This window comes from Mya arenaria, chromosome 16 (assembly GCF_026914265.1).
Source record: "Mya arenaria isolate MELC-2E11 chromosome 16, ASM2691426v1".
Classification (NCBI taxonomy): domain Eukaryota; kingdom Metazoa; phylum Mollusca; class Bivalvia; order Myida; family Myidae; genus Mya; species Mya arenaria.
In genome coordinates, this window is record NC_069137.1 from 7,818,031 (window position 1) to 7,839,301 (window position 21,271).

Here is a 21,271-nt window from a genome sequence, read left to right on the forward strand (position 1 = left end):
AGATATCTAGCAATTACTTTCTTGGGAAATATCAGAGAAAATGTACACAGATATCTGGCTATAACTACCTGGGGAAATATCAGAGAAAATGTACACAGGTATCTGGCTATAACTACCTGAGGAAATATCAGAGAAAATGTACACAGATATCTGGCTATAACTATCTTGGGAAATATCAGAGAAAATGTACACAGATATCTGGCTATAGCTGCCTGAGGAAATATCAGAGAAAATGTACACAGATATCTGGCTATATCTACCTGAGGAAATATCAGAGAAAATGTACACAGATATCTGGCTATTACTAAAACCTGGGCCGCCATAAACAGTACCGTACAATTTCGGTAAAGATTCTAGGTATTATTATTGCAATAAATGGCACACAAAACTGGCCAATTTAATGAATTTTATCTGATGCAAAAATCTATAATGGTTTTTAATCTATGGTCAAGTTTTTGAATATTTACATAAAAGCTATATGAATACTTCAACGCGTTTTTCATTTAAAAACCTAACAATAACACAACTTTGAACATACTTTATACTGTGTCCCAGTGAGTTTGGTGACCTCTACCCCGTCCTTAAGCCAGGTGATGGTCGGCCGAGGGTGTCCTTCAAACTCACATCGCACATAAACCCACTGACGGTTTGGTTTCCTCACACCTCCCTCCGGTGTGATCGATAGAATCACTGGCTTGCCTGAAAAAAGAGAAAATCTGATAGTTATATACCCCTTATTTTTTAACAACAGCGCCACGGGGCAAATGCCAAAACTCATTTGTATATTTCAATCAAACAAGGTGAATAATTTAACTATCATTAAAGCCAGAGTTATGGAACTTGCTATGTATCTGTGTGTTGTCTCTGCTAACATGTGTACCAAGTTTCATTCTTGGAACCTTTTTAAGTAATAACCAAGATTCACACAGTGACTCTGGGGACACGAAGGCTATGATGATACCCTGCCTTCTTCAGAGGGGCTAAACATAAATTCAAGGGGTAAACTTGACCTTAAATGACCTTTACCCTCACTCACTCATGCATGGTACCATCAAACCATTTAATGTTTTTAAGATGAATGATGATAAAAATAAATTGTTTTTTTATTTGGTAAATAATATAAATATTCTTGATTTATATATATATTCATTTTAGCACATTTAAGCTGATGTGACTGCTTCCACAGAGAAAACCAGTACTGGTGTATATTTTAAAAGGCTGAGAGAAAGATTCTTTCGCGGGGATAAAACCAACAACCTCCTGGACGAGAGGCGGATACCTACACCACTAGACTACTCTTACCCCCAAATAAACATTAAACAAACAGAATCCGATGTTAAAACACCACAAGCAGCAGACTCTTACTGATGATGTGAAGTTTCCTTGTGATCGCCAGAGTCCCCGCGCGACACACGTACGTCCCAGCTTGCTTCACGTGTGTGTGTACAATCTGTAGATTACTGCCGTACATGACGGTTTGTTCGTCCGTCCAAACGGGCGTGGAGACGGTACGTCCCTGGGCATCCATTGATTCTTGTGTCCAATGCACTGCTCCTGTGTAACCTGAATAACAGATATATATATATAAATATTTACCTATTTATAACTCGATTTTCAAGCATGTTAGTAAGGATGGTATTAAAACTTGTAACATTTCATGTAACATATCATGAACATAATTATGTAAGTTTACAACGGCACAGAAAAATTATCTATATAACATTATACATGTTTTATGCATTTATTATCATTGATATGACACTAAAATTGAATAGCATTCTGAATTTTTGCCCTAACATTCACATTTCATGTATTCAATACTCTATCATGTCTAACATTCACATTTCATGTATTCAATACTCTATCATGTGATTTTGGGCTCCCTGGTGGCCTCATTATGTTAGGGTATGGTTAAAAACTATGTGTACAGAAAGAATATTTATGTTAATTTACACCAAAATCAATGTGAATAACAAGATAATTGTGAATCGATTATCAGCAATTATTGTGAATCGATTATCACTATTTTATTGTGAATCGAATATCACTATTTTATTGTGAATCGATTATCACTATTTTATAGTGAATCGATTATCAGCAATTATTATGAATCGATTATCACTATTTTATTGTGAATTAATTATCACTATTTTATTGTGAATCGATTATCACTATTTTATTGTGAGTCTATTATCACTATTTTATTGTGAGTCTATTATCACTATTTTATTGTGAGTCTATTATCACTATTTTATTGTGAGTCTATTATCACTATTTTATTGTGAATCGATTATCACTATTTTATTGTGAGTCTATTATCACTATTTTATTGTGAATCTATTATCACTATTTTATTGTGAGTCTATTATCACTATTTTATTGTGAATCTATTATCACTATTTTATTGTGAATCTATTATCACTATTTTATTGTGAGTCTATTATCACAATTTTATTGTGAATCGATTATCACTATTTTATTGTGAGTCTATTATCACTATTTTATTGTGAGTCTGTTATCACTATTTTATTGTGAATCGATTATCACTATTTTATTGTGAATCGATTATCACTATTTTATTGTGAGTCGATTATCACTATTTTATTGTGAGTCTATTATCACTATTTTATTGTGAGTCTATTATCACTATTTTATTGTGAGTCTATTATCACAATTTTATTGTGAATCGATTATCACTATTTTATTGTGAGTCTATTATCACTATTTTATTGTGAGTCTGTTATCACTATTTTATTGTGAATCGATTATCACTATTTTATTGTGAGTCTATTATCACAATTTTATTGTGAGTCTATTATCACTATTTTATTGTGAATCAATTATCACTATTTTATTGTGAATCGATTATCACTATTTTATTGTGAGTCTATTATCACTATTTTATTGTTAATCGATTATCACTATTTTATTGTGAATCGATTATCACTATTTTATTGTGAGTCTATTATCACTATTTTATTGTGAATCGATTATCACTATTTTATTGTGAGTCTATTATCACTATTTTTATTGTGAATCGATTATCACTATTTTATTGTGACTCGATTATCACTATTTTATTGCGACTTGATTATCACTATTTTATTGTGAGTCTATTATCACTATTTTATTGTGAATTGATTATCACTATTTTATTGTGACTCGATTATCACTATTTTATTGTGACTCGATTATCACTATTTTATTGTGACTCGATTATCACTATTTTATTGTGACTCGATTATCACTATTTTATTGTGAATCGATTATCACTATTTTATTGTGAATCGATTATCACTATTTTATTGTGACTTGATTATCACTGTTTTATTGTGAGTCTATTATCACTATTTTATTGTGAATCGATTGTCACTATTTTATTGTGAATCGATTATCACTATTTTATTGTGAATCGATTATCACTATTTTATTGTGAATCGATTATCACTATTTTATGGATTAGCCCCCATTATTTTGGATCAATTATTTATTATCACAGGCAACTATTGGTACAGTAAAACCCCCTTTCCATTTACCTCTGCAGATTTTCGCTACATGTATAACAGACAACGCTATGAACTTATATATTGTATGCGTTTCACAGACTTGGGATTTTAGGCTCTCGGAGGGGGATCAGTTGACCGAAGATTGGTGAACGCAGAGTTCTTCGGAGGTTTTTTTTTTGTTTGAATAAAACTTTCATTCAATTATGATGGCTACAGTAAATTGATGTTATTGTTTTTTCCTCTGCCCCTTTTATTGTATTTTTCAGATCCACTTCTGAGAAAAAAGTTGACCAACTTTAAAACATTACGTTTTGCATGAAGAAAGCTTACTACAAGAAAGGCAGTCGTATTTGCCCATGTAAATACACAAAATGCAAATATCCAAAACATGCCATTTTTGGAAAATGATGATTGAAAACACATTCACAAGTCACAGTGCTTGGTTAATTGCCTTCTTGTCTCCTTTTTTTGTGGATATTTCCAAAAACATCACAAGCTATTTTTACTCACCAATAATAAATATCATATAATTATATGCTACTAATTACATGCATGACGCCAGAGGTCATGGTTCAGAATCATGTAAAATGTCAGCTGTTTTAGGATGAAATACAAACAGACGCAATGTATCAATGATTCAATGCTTATCATTAACAAGTTAAGACAATATTTATTTGGCGTTAACACACACATAAACAAATATATCGCTGGTAAATGTCACTAACAATATACATAAGGATAAAAACAAATAACTTCCGAACAAGAAATAATTATTTCTTCCTAATCTCATCAGAGTTCTGCCAAAAGGTCATGAATGGAACGATTTCCTATGCCACCGCTCATATTAAACTTGGCATAAATGAGCAATGTAGCGGAACTTAGAGGATTTTTAGCAGGGGAGACAATTTCACCCTCGGATGAAATCTGCGATCAGCTGCTTTGTCCCTCGGAGTAAGTGGGGAAAGTGGGTCTGACTCATTTCAAGTATACTGTATCTAGGTTGATAGGGAGTGAAACTCACCTTGCACCAGACACTCAAGAATTGTTGGTTGTCCGGCACGCACCGTCACTTCATCAACTGCAGGGCCCACGATCTTAGCTGGGCCCAGAGGTAAACCTACAATGTTAGATATGTTATGAAACTAGCCGATTCATACCTGGAAATCATGACAAGGCCGTAAAATAAAGACATATAAAATAAGATTGAATAGACTCTATTGTTAAAAAAACTTGCTAAATAGCATAGACGACCTTGGTCATATTTCACCTTTATGTTACTGACAATTAAAATCTACATTAATTCAAATGTGACATTTATACCATAAACATTACTTTTTTTCTAAAGCAATACCTGAGAATATAAATCTGAATGGCCTGTAGCTATCAGGAAATGACGTCAATTAAAGTCGATATTTTGTTGACAATAAGCTCTATCTCGTAACTGTTTATCACGAGCTTCCATCATATAATAAATAATAGTGTCTCTTTTTTATTGAAAATTTACCTGAATCACAGAAAATAAAAAAAAACACAGGTACTATAAGTTTATATTTACCTGAATCGACAATGAGCTCCGCTTCCTGGCTGTATCGACTCTCGATATCGTGAACTTCCCCGGCCTGACTGCCGGTCGACCCCTGAGTAGCGTAACATCGATAAAGACCCGCATCGTCCGCTTGTACACCCGTGATTTGTAAAATTCCTGAGTTAAGTGTGAAATACCTGAAAATATGCGAGTAACATAAGGATCAGTTTCGTATCATTGATGTGAACCAGCTTATTCCACAAGTATATTATTCAGAATATTTCATCAGTGCAAAAAAATCACACAAAAATGCATACAGCTCTGAATACATGTTTTCCCAGGCCAACCTGTTGAGGTAGCATGTGTAGAGTTAATTGTGTCATTTTGAGGTAGACTTTAGGGGTTACAGGGTACATTTTGTATTTTGTTTTTGAGGTAAAATTTACACACAAGATGGGCGTACCATTCTTTTTAGCATACATACCATTCAAAATAACTTTGATTTTTAAGTGTACTTGTTGTTTGGAAAGAGTATCAATATTGTTGTTTGGAAAGCGTACCTGTTGTTTGGAAAGTGCACCTGTTGTTTGGAAAGCGTACCTGTTGTTTGGAAAGCGTACCTGTTGTTTGGAAAGTGCACCTGTTATTTGGAAAGCGTACCTGTTGTTTGGAAAGTGCACCTGTTGTTTGGAAAGCGTACCTGTTGTTTGGAAAGTGTACCTGTTGTTTGGAAAGCGTACCTGTTGTTTTGAGGTAGAGGTTTTCCATCCCGCTCCCACACATAGATGGCTGGGGGAACCGCTTCTATCTGGCACGTAAACCGTGCCACGCCGCCACGCGGCACATTCTGAGGTAGCGGCTCGGCTGTGAACTTCCGCTCAATTCCTGAAAGTGGATGATATATATATATAATGTAAAGTCAAAGTCATACATGATCGTGAACCCTATTGAAGTCCAGCCATACTCAGTACATAACACTTTATTGACATAAACAGTGTCATAATTCGTAAATGTTCGTACTGCCCGATTTCGAAAATGTCACCATTTTGTTCATATTTCTTAAATGAACAAAATGGTCATATAACATAAAATGGTAAAATTAATGCATCAGCATTGTCAATAAGAACCGACTGCCGGCCAGATGGACAATTCAAATGGCAATTGGGCCGGTTTACATATATATCGAAAAATAAATAGTTAATCTGTTACATAACTATTTGAGATGGTTTGAACTTATTGAGAACCCTGCGCTTAGTTTGTTTTATATTCCATTAATGTACACTTGTTGTCATATTTCCTAAATGTATACTTTGTGTCATAATACTTAAATGTACACTTTTTGTGTCTATCTGGCAGCGACCTTATTTTGTTAAAAGGGTTGGGGCGGTTGATAACATATCTCACATTTACGTTGGGTAATTGTTTGCTACCTTACTAACAAACTTACCATGCTATACGTAGCATATATATTGATGTATCATTGTAATATATATCCTCACACAACTTATTGCACAACAAGAGCTATACCCACTGATTATTGTTCCGATACGAGAAATAATACAAAGTGAAAACAAACAAAACTCTCCAACTTTAAGCATAGTCCTATAAATGACTGCATGAATAGTTCATGTTTAGAAATACAAACAAGGGATCGTCCCTGAAGTTCGCCTTTTCAATCAGATCTCGATTATAATCTCTCATTAAAACAATGTTAACATAGGGTACTTTATTATATATTTATTTGTTACTAAGCCAACCTTTCAAGTGGCTTTTCAAATGCCTACATATGCTTATGTGACCTTAAAAAAGAAACTGCTTATTGGCATAAGTACAGCCTTATATAGATGAAAGGTGCTATATTTACTGGAAATACCCGGGGAATTATAGTAACATCTGTGAAAGTAGAGAAATTTATTGGGCTAACAATGGAATTAACACGTTGGTTGCTTAAACAGATCATTGGTTGCATAAACAGATCGCTCTGTAGTACCCTGTAACTTGAAACTCCTATACAACTGGAAAGCTGTAACTAACTACCCATTCCAATGAAAGTCCACAGAAGTAAAAAAACTATTTTAATAACATGGATGTCACTATAGCAAATTGATGCTAATTAACTAAAATAAATTTACATTTTTTTTAATAAATACTGCTATCCCACCCTACAAAATTAACAGAGGAAATCTATGTGTCAATTTGATTAATGTGAATATTTTTCAATGACAAAAACACATAATTGATAGATTGTTAAGGGAATCATGTTGCTTTACATTTAATCACAAAACAAAGACAATCCAACATTCAATGAAAATATGAGTATAGCTGTACTCATACTCGTAAAGCCGTTTTCTATGGTGTGAACTTGAATACACGTTCTGTTTATGTCATATGGAGTAAATATGATAATTCTTTCTTGATCCTGTAGGTCATATTTTAAAATAACAACCAAATGGAAAATAATGGCAAGTGAGCGACCAGTTACTAATATTGATAATGGCCGCTTATTCATAAAGCATATCCAGTCATGCCATGTTTACTTTTGTAAATCAAGTATCTCACTGGTATTTATTGATGGACTTTAATTCAAATTCAAACTTGTATGTTAAGAAAACACATAATCATTGTTGAGCACAAATATTTATTTTAAGTAAAAAACGAAATAAATAAATATTATCATCTGAGGTTAGTGCTCAATTAACATTAAATTAAGTGTGTTTAAGGTTTAAGTCAACAGCTTATGGCCTCGGGAGCAGTCAGGACATTGCGTGTACTGGTATGTCCTACACCAGTTAAACTAGGGCACATTCACTTAATATTATCAACACACCCAACTATCAATAAAAGGTCAATGTTATTTGCTTATGTTTGTTTTTTCCCCCACACAAGGTTACTTTAACTACACACACAGTATCAAGCTTGTACTTATGTTATAAAGCAGCAGGTCAGGTCAGGCTAACCTTGCTTACTCACAGTGTAATATTCAGAATTTTCAGGGAATATTACCCAACACCCTCACAACCTAAATAAACGGTCAAATTCCTTCTTTCCAGGTTTTGCTGAAGGTGACTAACATCTCATTTCATGTGAGTTCTTGCTCTAGTAATATATAATCAATTGTAAAACATCTTAACATGTGCTGCAGAGCTACAGTTCTTATCATGTTTACTCTCATTTCTAGAACATCATTTCTTCCCATTACATTAAATCACATCACTGCAACTTCAAAGAAGAAGCACGGAGAGAAATGAGTGAGAATTTCTCCAATATTTTCCCATTCAGGGCCTCTTAATGTATTATGTTAATGACTTTTAGCTCTTACTGCGATAACCTTTGCCGATTGGTCATTTCTTCATTACTTTGCTCATTGTTATTTTTAGACACCTATTTTTGTCCAATGAAAATTAAGAGTTTTCTTCACCTCATTTGACCCAGATGACCAGGTCAGATATTCTTACAGCACAAGAAAAATGGCAGAAAATGTTCTATTTTTGGATTCAATGTTTTATAGCAGAAGAGAAAATTCCCATAAAATCAACACAAAATCACCTGAGAAACTACAAAGAGTGCTTCAACACCACAAATGACTTTGAAATATGTTTTAAACATCAATGATAAAAGCATAAAGTACTTAGGTAAGGCTGAGTTATTTAGGAAAAACAAAACATACCAGTACACAGGTCATGGGAGTTTATCTGGATGTTGACCAGCTGTATCAAGGTTGTTTACAATATTGTATGATCTCATTCTATGCCAAACAACTAGTCAGTGCAAAACTACATTAACTCTACAACTAATACCCTGTTTGTTATGACAAACTCTTGACCCTGAGAATTGCAATGAAATAATCAAATATTCATAATAAAAAGCTAATTGTCTGAAAATATGAGTTTCTGTACGTCAACATCTATTGGAAAGTTTGGAGCCACTTATAAAATCACTGCATCCTCCCAATCATTAATTTGAAGACTTTAACAAAGAGTTTAGCTTAAGATATTCTCAAATTTGTTGATGAAATTTATCAAACCAACATTGTCTTATTTCCCGTTTATTTGGTTTGTGGGAATAAGACAACGCAAAACTTCATTAGCTTCTACAACCTAAGTCACACATTGGTCATCAATAATTTTTGAAAGTTTGTTGGAAATGACATCTTTGCTTATCAAAATACAGCTTGACGAAATTTACAACAGCCGGATATGAGGAAAATATGCTAAATCTAATGTTTTATGTTTGTGACTGTTGCTTCCACTTTTGTGATAAACAGATGTCTTTTTAGAACTGTTGGACTCAATGTTGGACCGATTTTAGATAGAGAAAAACACTCTCATTCAATGTACAGTTACGAGTATAGATTGTTTTGATGTCGGTGGTCAGGTCAGTGACCAGTCAATAACACCAGGTATGATCAACAAGGTGAATTACTGAACTTACCTTGCCACACACAAACACTCCCTTGTTACTGAACACTTCATTTTCACATGCTGCTTAGTTTAAGATTTATTCAAGCCATTTTTTTTTTTATTGGAAAACTGCATGTATACATACATTTATCAACTAACATTACCTTTCAAATGAAGATAAAATAATAGAACTAGTTAATTTCATACAGCTTTATAAGACATATCCACTTTCTCCCTTTCGGTTTAATTAGCAGGTCTGAATAATATTTATCAGTGTATGCACTAACATGTATTTGTATGATAACTTGATCAGCCTCGTCATTCAAACTCTTAGCTTTTACCATTACAGCTCCACACATCGGTGACTAAAGTGTGACAACAAGCTCCACACATCGGTGACTAAAGTGTGACAACAAGCTCCACACATGGTCTGTGACTAAAGTGTGACAACAAGCTCCACACAGACAACTACTATCTGCCGTGGCCGCTCGTGTAAGCTAGGTTAAACCCAACCCAAGCATAGAGGGTATTGCGGAAACAAGGTTTACAGAGTATCCACAGAACACCCCGTGCAAGGGTCGGTATGATCCTTTCTTACGTGAGCAATCATGCATGGTAGATGCTTTTTCTTCCATCTGAGTGAAATAAGATTTGCTAAAATGTATTTTAATTTACTTTTTACATATGGGTACTTTTTTTATCTTTGCCTGTGAGCAAGATACATGTAAGAACTTGCAGCATTGCAAAATATATGGATCTACTTATCTGGGGTTGGAGGAAAAACATGTCCTCATTATTTAATGCTTTTCACCACTAAAAACAGTTAGTTATCAAAATATAATGTCACTGTTTTACTCATTTAATTTTATAAAATAAAAATAACCTACAGTGCGGACAGTGCTTGGAAGATAAATCAATATTATTTCAAGCATGATTTTTTAATTTAAAATTAATAAATAATTGATTTTGATGCATAAAAAGCTCAAAATAAAAAAAGAGAGAAAAATTGTTTGTCTCCGTGTTAGATTGCACTGTACATTGTATTTCACCACCGAAGCAGAATATGAAAAGAAATTAAAATGGACACATTATGAATTAAAAATAAAAATTGAAAACTCAATTGTCTAGTTTGGTGTCAAACTGGATTCCATAAAAAAAATAATCTCTATTAAAATTAGATCATCATTTCCGTGATTAACTGATCATTTGCTGGTAACTAACTGGAAATGAATGGAGACCTTGGCATTTGACTATAAAAACTTTCAGTTAATTGCAGAGTTAATACGATACTGTACGATCATAGACCGATGCAGGTGGAAAATCACGTTTTTATGCAAGCAAAGTTGGGAAGTTCAATCTTTGACAAATTATTTGAATCCACCGCGATCTTAGAAGACAGTTGGAGATATCTTAGACAAATTAATATCAGACGCAGAGCTATTGTTCATGGCTATAGCCGGATCAATAATTTATCAAATTGTCAACAACATTGATTATGGCGGGTCATCATGTGGGTGCATTTTGATAAAAAATACAACCATTTTGAACAGTCATTTTGCAATATTAAATTTGTACCCGTTTTCGATTACAATTATATGAGACAATTGTTCATTTTTCATACTCAATTAAAATCAAAATGATGGGGGAGAAACTTGAAATACTCATTGATAGTATAAGATACCCAATTTAATTAAAAAAATTGGGGTAATACTGTTGACATATTTAATTTGGTGTTCACAGTGAAATACATTAAAACTGCAATCGTAATAGGATGCTGGCACCTGAGCTCAGACCTTGAGTGATCCGATGCTTCAAACGACCCAAGTTTCCATTTTATTGTTTGATCATCCCAGTTATCGTTGCGCGATGTTATAATGACGTCATAAAACAAAATATTGCGTCGTTCAAATGACACTTATAAATTATGAAATCATGTGGCTTTTAAGTGATCTAACCAGTAATCGGTTGTCATATTCGACTCTCGTGGGGTGGTTATTTGCAGATCAAAATGCAGTACTAATAACCCCATTATGTTCTTAGTCCAACTCTCAGAATCCAGACGTAAAAGGTGCTTACAGTGTATCTGGTTCATGGTATTGGTGGATATGGGCCCAGGTCATAGATTACGCCCATTATCCATCTCTGATCGGTTCCCTGCTGATAATTATACAAGAAATAATGTCTGCCCAGAGTCACTGCAGTGACCATGGATTAGATTTAAAATTGTTGCATAATCCGTTAAATCAAAAGTCACCAAGGGTTCAGATAATTCAAGATTTAAGCTGTTGGCAGTTGTACTTGGGGGGAAAATACCTGAAAACTGTTATCATAAAGCCCTCACAGTGAACAGTCCATTGCTTCTAGGTCTTTGCCAATTTCTGAAAAACTGTAAATAATTCCCAAACTATAAGAACTAACCCTGACCCTGTTTTAACTTCTTGAGGCCGTTATTCCATGACTCTGTGTGCACACTTTCAGTGCTCTGTAACCGCACTTTGTATCCCCATTTTTTCACGGAGGCACTTGAAACATGCATCCGTAGTCCAAGGTTGTTATATTAACAGTATATGATGTGTTTTGATAAAACTGAGATAAATCTACAGACCCTAGGAAATATATATCCGACATGTTCAAATAGTCATATAATGTACATCATTACATAAATAAAAGGACATCATTTTTGATATTTTTAACTTCCAAGCTGCCAACTTAGGAAGTTTTCTTTAAAATTTTACTTTCAAGGAATCAATTTTGGAAAGTTTTTACCCAACTACCTCGTAAGCCCTGTATTTGTTAATAATCGGTCATCAATCAGGGCTTTTTCTATAGTACCCACAGGTCCGACCATCAGACCCATTCCCAAAGCAGAATATACGATATTTTTCCCAATCTTCAGAAAAAAATCCCAATCAAAACAAATTTTAGAAAGTCTTTTTACCTGTACAGGTTCATTTTCAACATCCTAATAAATTATGTGATGTAAAGTTTTTTTGATAATTGAACTAGAAAATCATTGATTTTCATCACATTCAGAGATCAGTATGAAATATTATCTGTCATGAGTTATTGCAATATATATATTTACACCCAAAGGATTGATATTTAAGCCATTTTTGGTCTTTTAAAATAAAATCAAACAAGCTGAAGAATTCATGAGCGTTTCAGTCCAGGGATAAGTTGCTAAAACTGTTCGTTGCCGACACATCTCAACCAGATCCTGTGCAACACAAGGTACATTAGCAAAGAGCGCTGCCAAGGCCAAAAAAAAAAAATACATTTGGTTCGGGTTACCCGACCCTACCTACGGAATAGGCGCCGACCCTACCGTTTTTATAGTCAGTTTGAAAAAAAAAATGAAAAAAAAAAAAAAAAAAAAAAAAAAAAAAAAAATATTTCGTTTTTTTTTAATTGCTTTTTAATATTAAGTTTAAACCTTAAATGCTTGTACAGAAGATAGCTTTAACACCATTCTCCAATGATGAAAATTACATTCTGATATAAAACCTAATAAAAAAAATAAATAAAAAAAAATAAAAAGCCTACCTACCCTACCTATTTTTTTTAAGGATGTAACCCTAACCAAACAATTATTTTTTTTAGGCCCAAGGCTAGTATTTTGCTGTCTTGTGGATGGCACTTATTTTTTAAGGTCATTGCATAGAGTATATGAATCTTAAATGAACTGTAAAATTCAGTGGAATTAGGAACCTTTGCCACAGAACTTATTCCATTTCAACAGATGGCACTATTTTGATTCTGGTTGTTGATTAACATGAACAAGAATCTTATATAGCACTTTCATCTCGCCCTAGCAATGTGTGTATACCATGTGATATATGTGCTACATCGGTAGGCAACATTTTGCTTAAAATGAAGACTTAAAACAATGATAACTTTATTTTTCTTCACCATTTTTAATCCAACAAAGGACAGTCTATGCTGCTTAACGAGTCCTGTCTTCCTTTTACCGCAGGTTGATTAGGTGATTAGTTTCATCAAGCACTTCGACAAACCTGTTTCAAACTATTATTTTGACAGTGCTGCATCAGACGGCGGTTTTGTGAAAAGGTTTGTCGAAGTGTTTCCAGAAACTAAACTCTAAATCAAACTCTGGTAAAGACTGAATGGGGGGCTCTGTAAGCTGCGTAGACTGCGCTACGTTTCAGATTGTGAAGATATAGTGAAGTTATCTTTGTGTAAGTCTTCATTCAGAAGGGTTAGGGTTAGGGTTATATAGCCTTCCGACGTAGCATTAATGACGCAATTTATCAAGTGGTCTTTTTTTCTTTTTGAGGTCTCGAGGACCCCTTTTATTTGCCCCGTAATAGGGACCATGGGGTCGGGGCCATCCCCATGGGCCCTTACAACATTCAAAAACAGTAATATTCAAAGTGCATGCAGTTATCAAGTTACAGTTTTAACAAAAATGTTTAGATATTTAAAATAGCAGTACTATATATTGCATATGTTTAATAAATCTGAGTTTGAAATGTTTTTACCTTCGAAAGCAAAAGTGGTAAAAGCATAGCAGCAGATACAATGCACTTCAAAAGTGCCTTTTTAATGATTGAGATCAATATAAAAATGTACATTGTACTCGTATGATTTTGTTTTTCTTATCCAAAATAAGATATTATTTTACTCTCGAAAGCAAAATGAGTAAAATAAGGCAACGGATGTTTATCAACAAATTACAAATAAGTAGCAGCTAAAGCTTAATAGTAAAGCTGGTAAACACTTATACAAGTTTACACATGACAACAGTCCTTAATGTGTCTGAAGTGTCATACATTCTGAAAAAAAGAGCCAAAATGCGACACCAAATAATAAAGTACTCTTTAACTAATTCTACTGACCGGTTATTGTCAGACCATTTTAATTGGTCTATAGTAGATAGTTTAATGTCCAGTAACATCAGCTTAATATCTGTGTATTTCTGTTCATAGTTTATGCAGTTTCTACTTTTCCACATACGCCACTTTGTTTCTAACAGTATAGTGTTTATTATTTTGCATTTTGTTGGAAAAATAAAGAGTCCAAGCAAGGCTGTTGATAGTTGGTTTGTTATTTCTATTTGTAATGTGTTTAAGGCTATATTTTCGACAATCGGAATTATTTCCTGCCAAAAGTTTTGCGCGTGCTTACATTTCCAGAACAGATGAGTTAAATTTTCTTGTTCACTGTTGCAAATTTTACATAGTCCGTCTGAATAATTCATTTTGCTAAGTTTTTGCTGCGTGAATATCGTTTGGTGTAATATTTTATATTGCAACTGTTTTGCTTTTAATGACGCTTTTGATTTGTATAGACAACTCCAAATTTTGGTCCACGGAAGGGAAATATTTAAAATATTATCCCATTTTTGTTCACTTCCTAACTTTGAAGTTTTACTATTAAACAGTTGGTGGATGTCTTTTAATTTTAAATCGTAGTAGTCTATATCTTTGCCTGTTTTTCGGCGTAGTTGGATGTTGTCAGCTATTTTTATTTGTATGTTTGTAGTATGTTTAGCTTTATCGGCTTGTAAACATTTTGTAACTGCCGTTTTAATTGTGGTCCATTCTGATATCCAGTTTCGTTTGTATTTTAATTGCGTGTATAAATCTTTATCATCTAGAAATTTTTCCTGTTCAGTACTCCAGATATGTTCGAGATTTATTAATTTACTCTTTGTGAAGGATGAGAAAAATAACGGATTATTGCGAAAGGTTATTAAATGATTTCCGAACAGCCGTGTATTCATGTTTGAGTCATTATTTGTCAATAGGTGGACAAAATCACACCAGTCACTAATAGCCTTTATATAGAAGGGATTATTTCCGAGTGACAATCTCATGTTTTTTAATGACGAGCATTTACATAAAAAATAGTTTTCTTCGTATCTGTCATATTCTGATTGCAGATAAAATTTGCCTATTGTGTTCCAGTTTTGTAGTTCAGATTGAATTAATCTGTAAATAGATTTAACATTTAATGCCTTGCAAATTACGGTTATACTTGGCATGTTCAAGCCGCCTTGATCGCGTTGTAATTGACAAGTAGTTTTGTTTATTAACGGTTGTCTATTTTCCCATATAAAATCCGAAATAATTTTATCGATCATTTGCGAGTACTTGTCCGGTATACCGTTTATTTCGATTTCATAAAGAAGCTGAGATATAACAAACGTTTTTACTATCAATACTTTCCCTTGCAGCGTTAAGTTGCGTGATTTTCAAATGTTAATACAAGATTTTATTTTAGCGATGAAAGAATCATAAATAAGATCGTGGTTAATGTTATATCCATGGTGAATTCCAAGGGTTTTAACGTTGTTTTTTTGTCCACGATATGTCCTTAAACTTCGGTGAGTTTTTTTTAATCTACCTATAAGCAGACCGGTTGTTTTCGATTTATTTAGTTTAGATCCGGATGCCTTTTCATAGTCCGATAAATTGTGAAATATTTGCGGAAGAGATTTTTCATTTCTGCAAAAAAGTTGAGTATCATCTACAAATTGGCTGATTCGCGCTTCTCTGTTATCAGTATTGCGGGAGGGAAGTTTAATACCCTCAATATTGTTATCCTGGTGGATCGCAGTTGCCATGGCTTCCGCTTGGAGGATATAGATCAGGGGGGCGATCGGGCACCCCTGCTTAATAGAACGAGACAGACTGAAAAACTCGGAAATGAAACCGTTGGTTTTTATTGCAGCTTTGGAGCCGTATAGCATCATTCTGATGTATAACCTAAAATATTCGCCAAAATTGAATTTTTCCAGGCATTTTTCCACCCATAACCACTCAATCCGGTCGAAGGCTTTGGTTTGATCGAGAAAGATTATAATGCCTTCTTCATTAGATTCATCGACGTATTTTATTACATCTTGTATAAATCTGTTCGCCTCACTAATATACCTGCCTTTTACATAACCTTTCTGATCGGTGTGAATAAGTTTTGGAAGCATCGGCTTAAGGCGCTCTGAAAGACATTTTGAAATTATTTTATAGTCAACGTTAAGCAATGTTATCGGCCGCCAATTTTTAAGCAAGTCTCTATCGCCGTTTTTATAAATAAATGATATAATACCTTTATATTGAGAGTCAGTAAGTTTTTTATTATCACATATTTCATTAACTACCATCAGGAAATCTTCTCTTATAATATCCCAGAAAAATTGGTACCATTCGGCAGTGATTCCATCCTCCCCGGGGGATTTCCCACGTTTAAAAGTTTTAATAACGTTGTCAAGCTCAGTTATGTTTAAATTTGATTCTAGTTTATCTTTATCTGATTCAGAAAGTTTTGTTGGTAATTTGTTTATAAGTCTGCCCATTGAGACGAAATCAGTGCCTTCAGAATTTAATAGCTTTTTATAGTATTTTGTTTGTTCTTCTAATATCGAATTTATTTATTTTTACTTAAGTATCATTTTATATAATTCGAGTTGAAATTGAGTTATGATATAATTATTTTCAAAGCCCCATACCTCACTACATATAACAAAATAGGAGTTACCAATGTATCAAATAGCTGTATTTGAATATCTATAGGAAGCAAAAGTTTTCTTATTTTAATCATAACTGAAAAGATTGCTTTTCTTGCTTGATTAGAAAGATGTTTTTTGTTACATTGAACTTACCATTGTAATTAAATTTGACACCAAGATAACTAAAATCATCCACAACATCAAGTTTAACATGATCATAATAAACAGTAGGTTTATTTCTTATTTTTTATTTCTAGTGAAAAAAGTATTGGCGAAAGACTTTCACCCTGGCGCACCCCTAGACTGAGGGGGATATTGTTTTGGCGTTGTCCTTCCGTCCGTCAATCCGTCCGTCCGGAACCATATCTTGGTAGGCATTGATTAGAAAATGTTCAAACTTGATCAGAATGTTCCCCTTGATCAAATCTCGACCGATTGTATAAGTGGGTCACATGGGGTCAAAAACTAGGTAACTAGGTCAAATCTTAGATTTTTTTTGGAACAAACTAGAGGCATTATACATAGTAAAATATTCATGAAACTTAATCAAAATGTTTTCCTTGATAAACTCTTAGACGTATATAAAACTGGGTCACATATGATCGAAAATTAGGTCATTAGGTCGAATCTTAGAAAAATCTTGCCAGGAACCATATCAAGGTAATGATTGGTCAGAATATGTTTAAACTTGGTCAGGATGTACCCCTTGATAAATATTGACCGCTTGTAAGAGTGGGTCACATGGGGTCAAAAACTATGTCACTAGCTTAAATCTTACAAAAGTCTTTGGAACACATAAGAGGCATTATGTATGGTCTAATATTCATGAAACATGATCAGAATGTGAAGATTAGGTCACTAGGTCAAATCTTACCAAAACCTTGTCCGGGTGAGAGTGGTTAGACCGTACTTGCCGATCTTGTCGATCAAGGTACCGATGGAAAGGTCTTTTTGAGAGGTCGGTCTCAACGTAAGCGCTGAAATCTACTTCAGCTGACGCTCAAGTACCGCGTTAAGCCTAGCAGTCACAGTCCCCCCCCCCTCCGTCAGCAGCGAGTTTACAGTTGGGAGCCACTTAACAGTTTGTAACCAGTTAACAGTTGGCAGCCACTTAACTGTTTGCGGGTAAGGGTGTCGGGTGTCAGATAAGGATGTCGGGTGTCGGGTGTCGGATGTCTGGTGTGGGTGTCAGGTGAGGGTGTCGTCGGGTGTCGTCGGGTGTCGTCGGGTGTCGGGTGTCGGATGTCTGGTGTGGGTGTCAGGTGAGGGTGTCGTCGGGTGTCGGGTTAGGGTGTCGGGTTAACGTTAGTGTGTCGGGTTAGGGTGTCGGGTTAGAGTGTCGGGTTAGGGTGTCGGGTTAGAGTGTCGGGTGTCGGGTGTAGGGTGTCGGTGTCGGGTGTCGGGGGTCGGGTGTCGGGTGTCGGGTGTCGGGTGTCGGGTTAGGGTTAGGGTGTCGGGTTAGGGTGTCGGGTTAGGGTGTCGGGTTAGGGTTAGGGTGTCGGGTTAGGGTGTCGGGTTAGGGTGTCGGGTTAGGGTGTCGGGTTAGGGTGTCGGGTTAGGGTGTCGGGTTAGGGTGTCGGGTTAGGGTGTCGGGTTAGGGTTAGGGTGTCGGGTTAGGGTGTCGGGTGTCGGGTGTAGGGTGTCGGTGTCGGGTGTCGGGTGTCGGGTGTCGGGGGTCGGGTGTCCGGTGTCGGGTGTCGGGTGTCGGGTTAGGGTTAGGGTGTCGGGTTAGGGTGTCGGGTTAGGGTGTCGGGTTAGGGTGTCGGGTTAGGGGTGTCGGGTTAGGGTTAGGGTGTCGGGTTAGGGTTAGGGTTAGGGTTAGGGTTAGGGTTAGGGTTAGGGTGTCGGGTTAGGGTTAGGGTTAGGGTGTCGGGTTAGGGTTAGGGTGTCGGGTTAGGGTTAGGGTGTCGGGTTAGGGTTAGGGTTAGGGTTAGGGTTAGGGTTAGGGTGTCGGGTTAGGGTTAGGGTGTCGGGTTAGGGTGTCGGGTTAGGGTGTCGGGTTAGGGTTAGGGTTAGGGTGTCGGGTTAGGGTGTCGGGTTAGGGTTAGGGTTAGGGTTAGGGGTTAGGGTGTCGGGTTAGGGTGTCGGGTTAGGGTGTCGGGTTAGGGTTAGGGTGTCGGGTTAGGGTGTCGGGTTAGGGTGTCGGGTTAGGGTGTCGGGTTAGGGTGTCGGGTTAGGGTTAGGGTGTCGGGTTAGGGTTAGGGTTAGGGTTAGGGTTAGGGTGTCGGGTTAGGGTGTCGGGTTAGGGTGTCGGGTTAGGGTGTCGGGTTAGGGTGTCGGGTTAGGGTGTCGGGTGTCGGGTTAGGGTGTCGGGTTAGGGTGTCGGGTTAGGGTGTCGGGTGTCGGGTTAGGGTTAGGGTGTCGGGTTAGGGTGTCGGGTTAGGGTGTCGGGTTAGGGTTAGGGTGTCGGGTTAGGGTTAGGGTGTCGGGTTAGGGTGTCGGGTGTCGGGTTAGGGTTAGGGTGTCGGGTTAGGGTGTCGGGTTAGGGTTAGGGTGTCGGGTTAGGGTGTCGGGTTAGGGTTAGGGTGTCGGGTTAGGGTTAGGGTGTCGGGTTAGGGTTAGGGTGTCGGGTTAGGGTTAGGGTGTCGGGTTAGGGTTAGGGTGTCGGGTTAGGGTGTCGGGTTAGGGTTAGGGTTAGGGTGTCGGGTTAGGGTTAGGGTTAGGGTTAGGGTTAGGGTTAGGGTTAGGGTTAGGGTTAGGGTTAGGGTTAGGGTTAGGGTTAGGGTTAGGGTTAGGGTTAGGGTTAGGGTTAGGGTTAGGGTTAGGGTTAGGGTTAGGGTTAGGGTTAGGGTTAGGGTTAGGGTTAGGGTTAGGGTTAGGGTTAGGGTTAGGGTTAGGGTTAGGGTTAGGGTTAGGGTTAGGGTTAGGGTTAGGGTTAGGGTTAGGGTTAGGGTTAGGGTTAGGGTTAGGGTTAGGGTTAGGGTTAGGGTTAGGGTTAGGGTTAGGGTTAGGGTTAGGGTTAGGGTTAGGGTTAGGGTTAGGGTTAGGGTTAGGGTTAGGGTTAGGGTTAGGGTTAGGGTTAGGGTTAGGGTTAGGGTTAGGGTTAGGGTTAGGGTTAGGGTTAGGGTTAGGGTTAGGGTTAGGGTTAGGGTTAGGGTTAGGGTTAGGGTTAGGGTTAGGGTTAGGGTTAGGGTTAGGGTTAGGGTTAGGGTTAGGGTTAGGGTTAGGGTTAGGGTTAGGGTTAGGGTTAGGGTTAGGGTTAGGGTTAGGGTTAGGGTTAGGGTTAGGGTTAGGGTTAGGGTTAGGGTTAGGGTTAGGGTTAGGGTTAGGGTTAGGTTAGGGTTAGGGTTAGGGTTAGGGTTAGGGTTAGGGTTAGGGTTAGGGTTAGGGTTAGGGTTAGGGTTAGGGTTAGGGTTAGGGTTAGGGTTAGGGTTAGGGTTAGGGTTAGGGTTAGGGTTAGGGTTAGGGTTAGGGTTAGGGTTAGGGTTAGGGTTAGGGTTAGGGTTAGGGTTAGGGTTAGGGTTAGGGTTAGGGTTAGGGTTAGGGTTAGGGTTAGGGTTAGGGTTAGGGTTAGGGTTAGGGTTAGGGTTAGGGTTAGGGTTAGGGTTAGGGTTAGGGTTAGGGTTAGGGTTAGGGTTAGGGTTAGGGTTAGGGTTAGGGTTAGGGTTAGGGTTAGGGTTAGGGTTAGGGTTAGGGTTAGGGTTAGGGTTAGGGTTAGGGTTAGGGTTAGGGTTAGGGTTAGGGTTAGGGTTAGGGTTAGGGTTAGGGTTAGGGTTAGGGTTAGGGTTAGGGTTAGGGTTAGGGTTAGGGTTAGGGTTAGGGTTAGGGTTAGGGTTAGGGTTAGGGTTAGGGTTAGGGTTAGGGTTAGGGTTAGGGTTAGGGTTAGGGTTAGGGTTAGGGTTAGGGTTAGGGTTAGGGTTAGGGTTAGGGTTAGGGTTAGGGTTAGGGTTAGGGTTAGGGTTAGGGTTAGGGTTAGGGTTAGGGTTAGGGTTAGGGTTAGGGTTAGGGTTAGGGTTAGGGTTAGGGTTAGGGTTAGGGTTAGGGTTAGGGTTAGGGTTAGGGTTAGGGTTAGGGTTAGGGTTAGGGTTAGGGTTAGGGTTAGGGTTAGGGTTAGGGTTAGGGTTAGGGTTAGGGTTAGGGTTAGGGTTAGGGTTAGGGTTAGGGTTAGGGTTAGGGTTAGGGTTAGGGTTAGGGTTAGGGTTAGGGTTAGGGTTAGGGTTAGGGTTAGGGTTAGGGTTAGGGTTAGGGTTAGGGTTAGGGTTAGGGTTAGGGTTAGGGTTAGGGTTAGGGTTAGGGTTAGGGTTAGGGTTAGGGTTAGGGTTAGGGTTAGGGTTAGGGTTAGGGTTAGGGTTAGGGTTAGGGTTAGGGTTAGGGTTAGGGTTAGGGTTAGGGTTAGGGTTAGGGTTAGGGTTAGGGTTAGGGTTAGGGTTAG

At 37.1% G+C, this 21,271-nt stretch overlaps 1 protein-coding gene across 1 annotated transcript in view; it reads right to left on the reverse strand.

Moving 5' to 3' along the window:
* Nucleotides 1-11,967, reverse strand: part of LOC128222410 (protogenin B-like) — a 43,826-nt gene extending 31,859 nt beyond the window's left edge. Inside the window, exons 1-6 of the mRNA XM_052931391.1 lie at nt 11,850-11,967; nt 5,772-5,916; nt 5,062-5,228; nt 4,528-4,623; nt 1,366-1,563; nt 539-699 (exon numbers count right to left, since the gene is read on the reverse strand). Of these exons, the coding sequence (XP_052787351.1) occupies nt 539-699; nt 1,366-1,563; nt 4,528-4,623; nt 5,062-5,228; nt 5,772-5,916; nt 11,850-11,967 (885 nt within the window). The remainder of the gene's footprint in view (nt 1-538; nt 700-1,365; nt 1,564-4,527; nt 4,624-5,061; nt 5,229-5,771; nt 5,917-11,849) is intronic.
* Between the last annotated feature and the right edge of the window lie 9,304 nt (nt 11,968-21,271).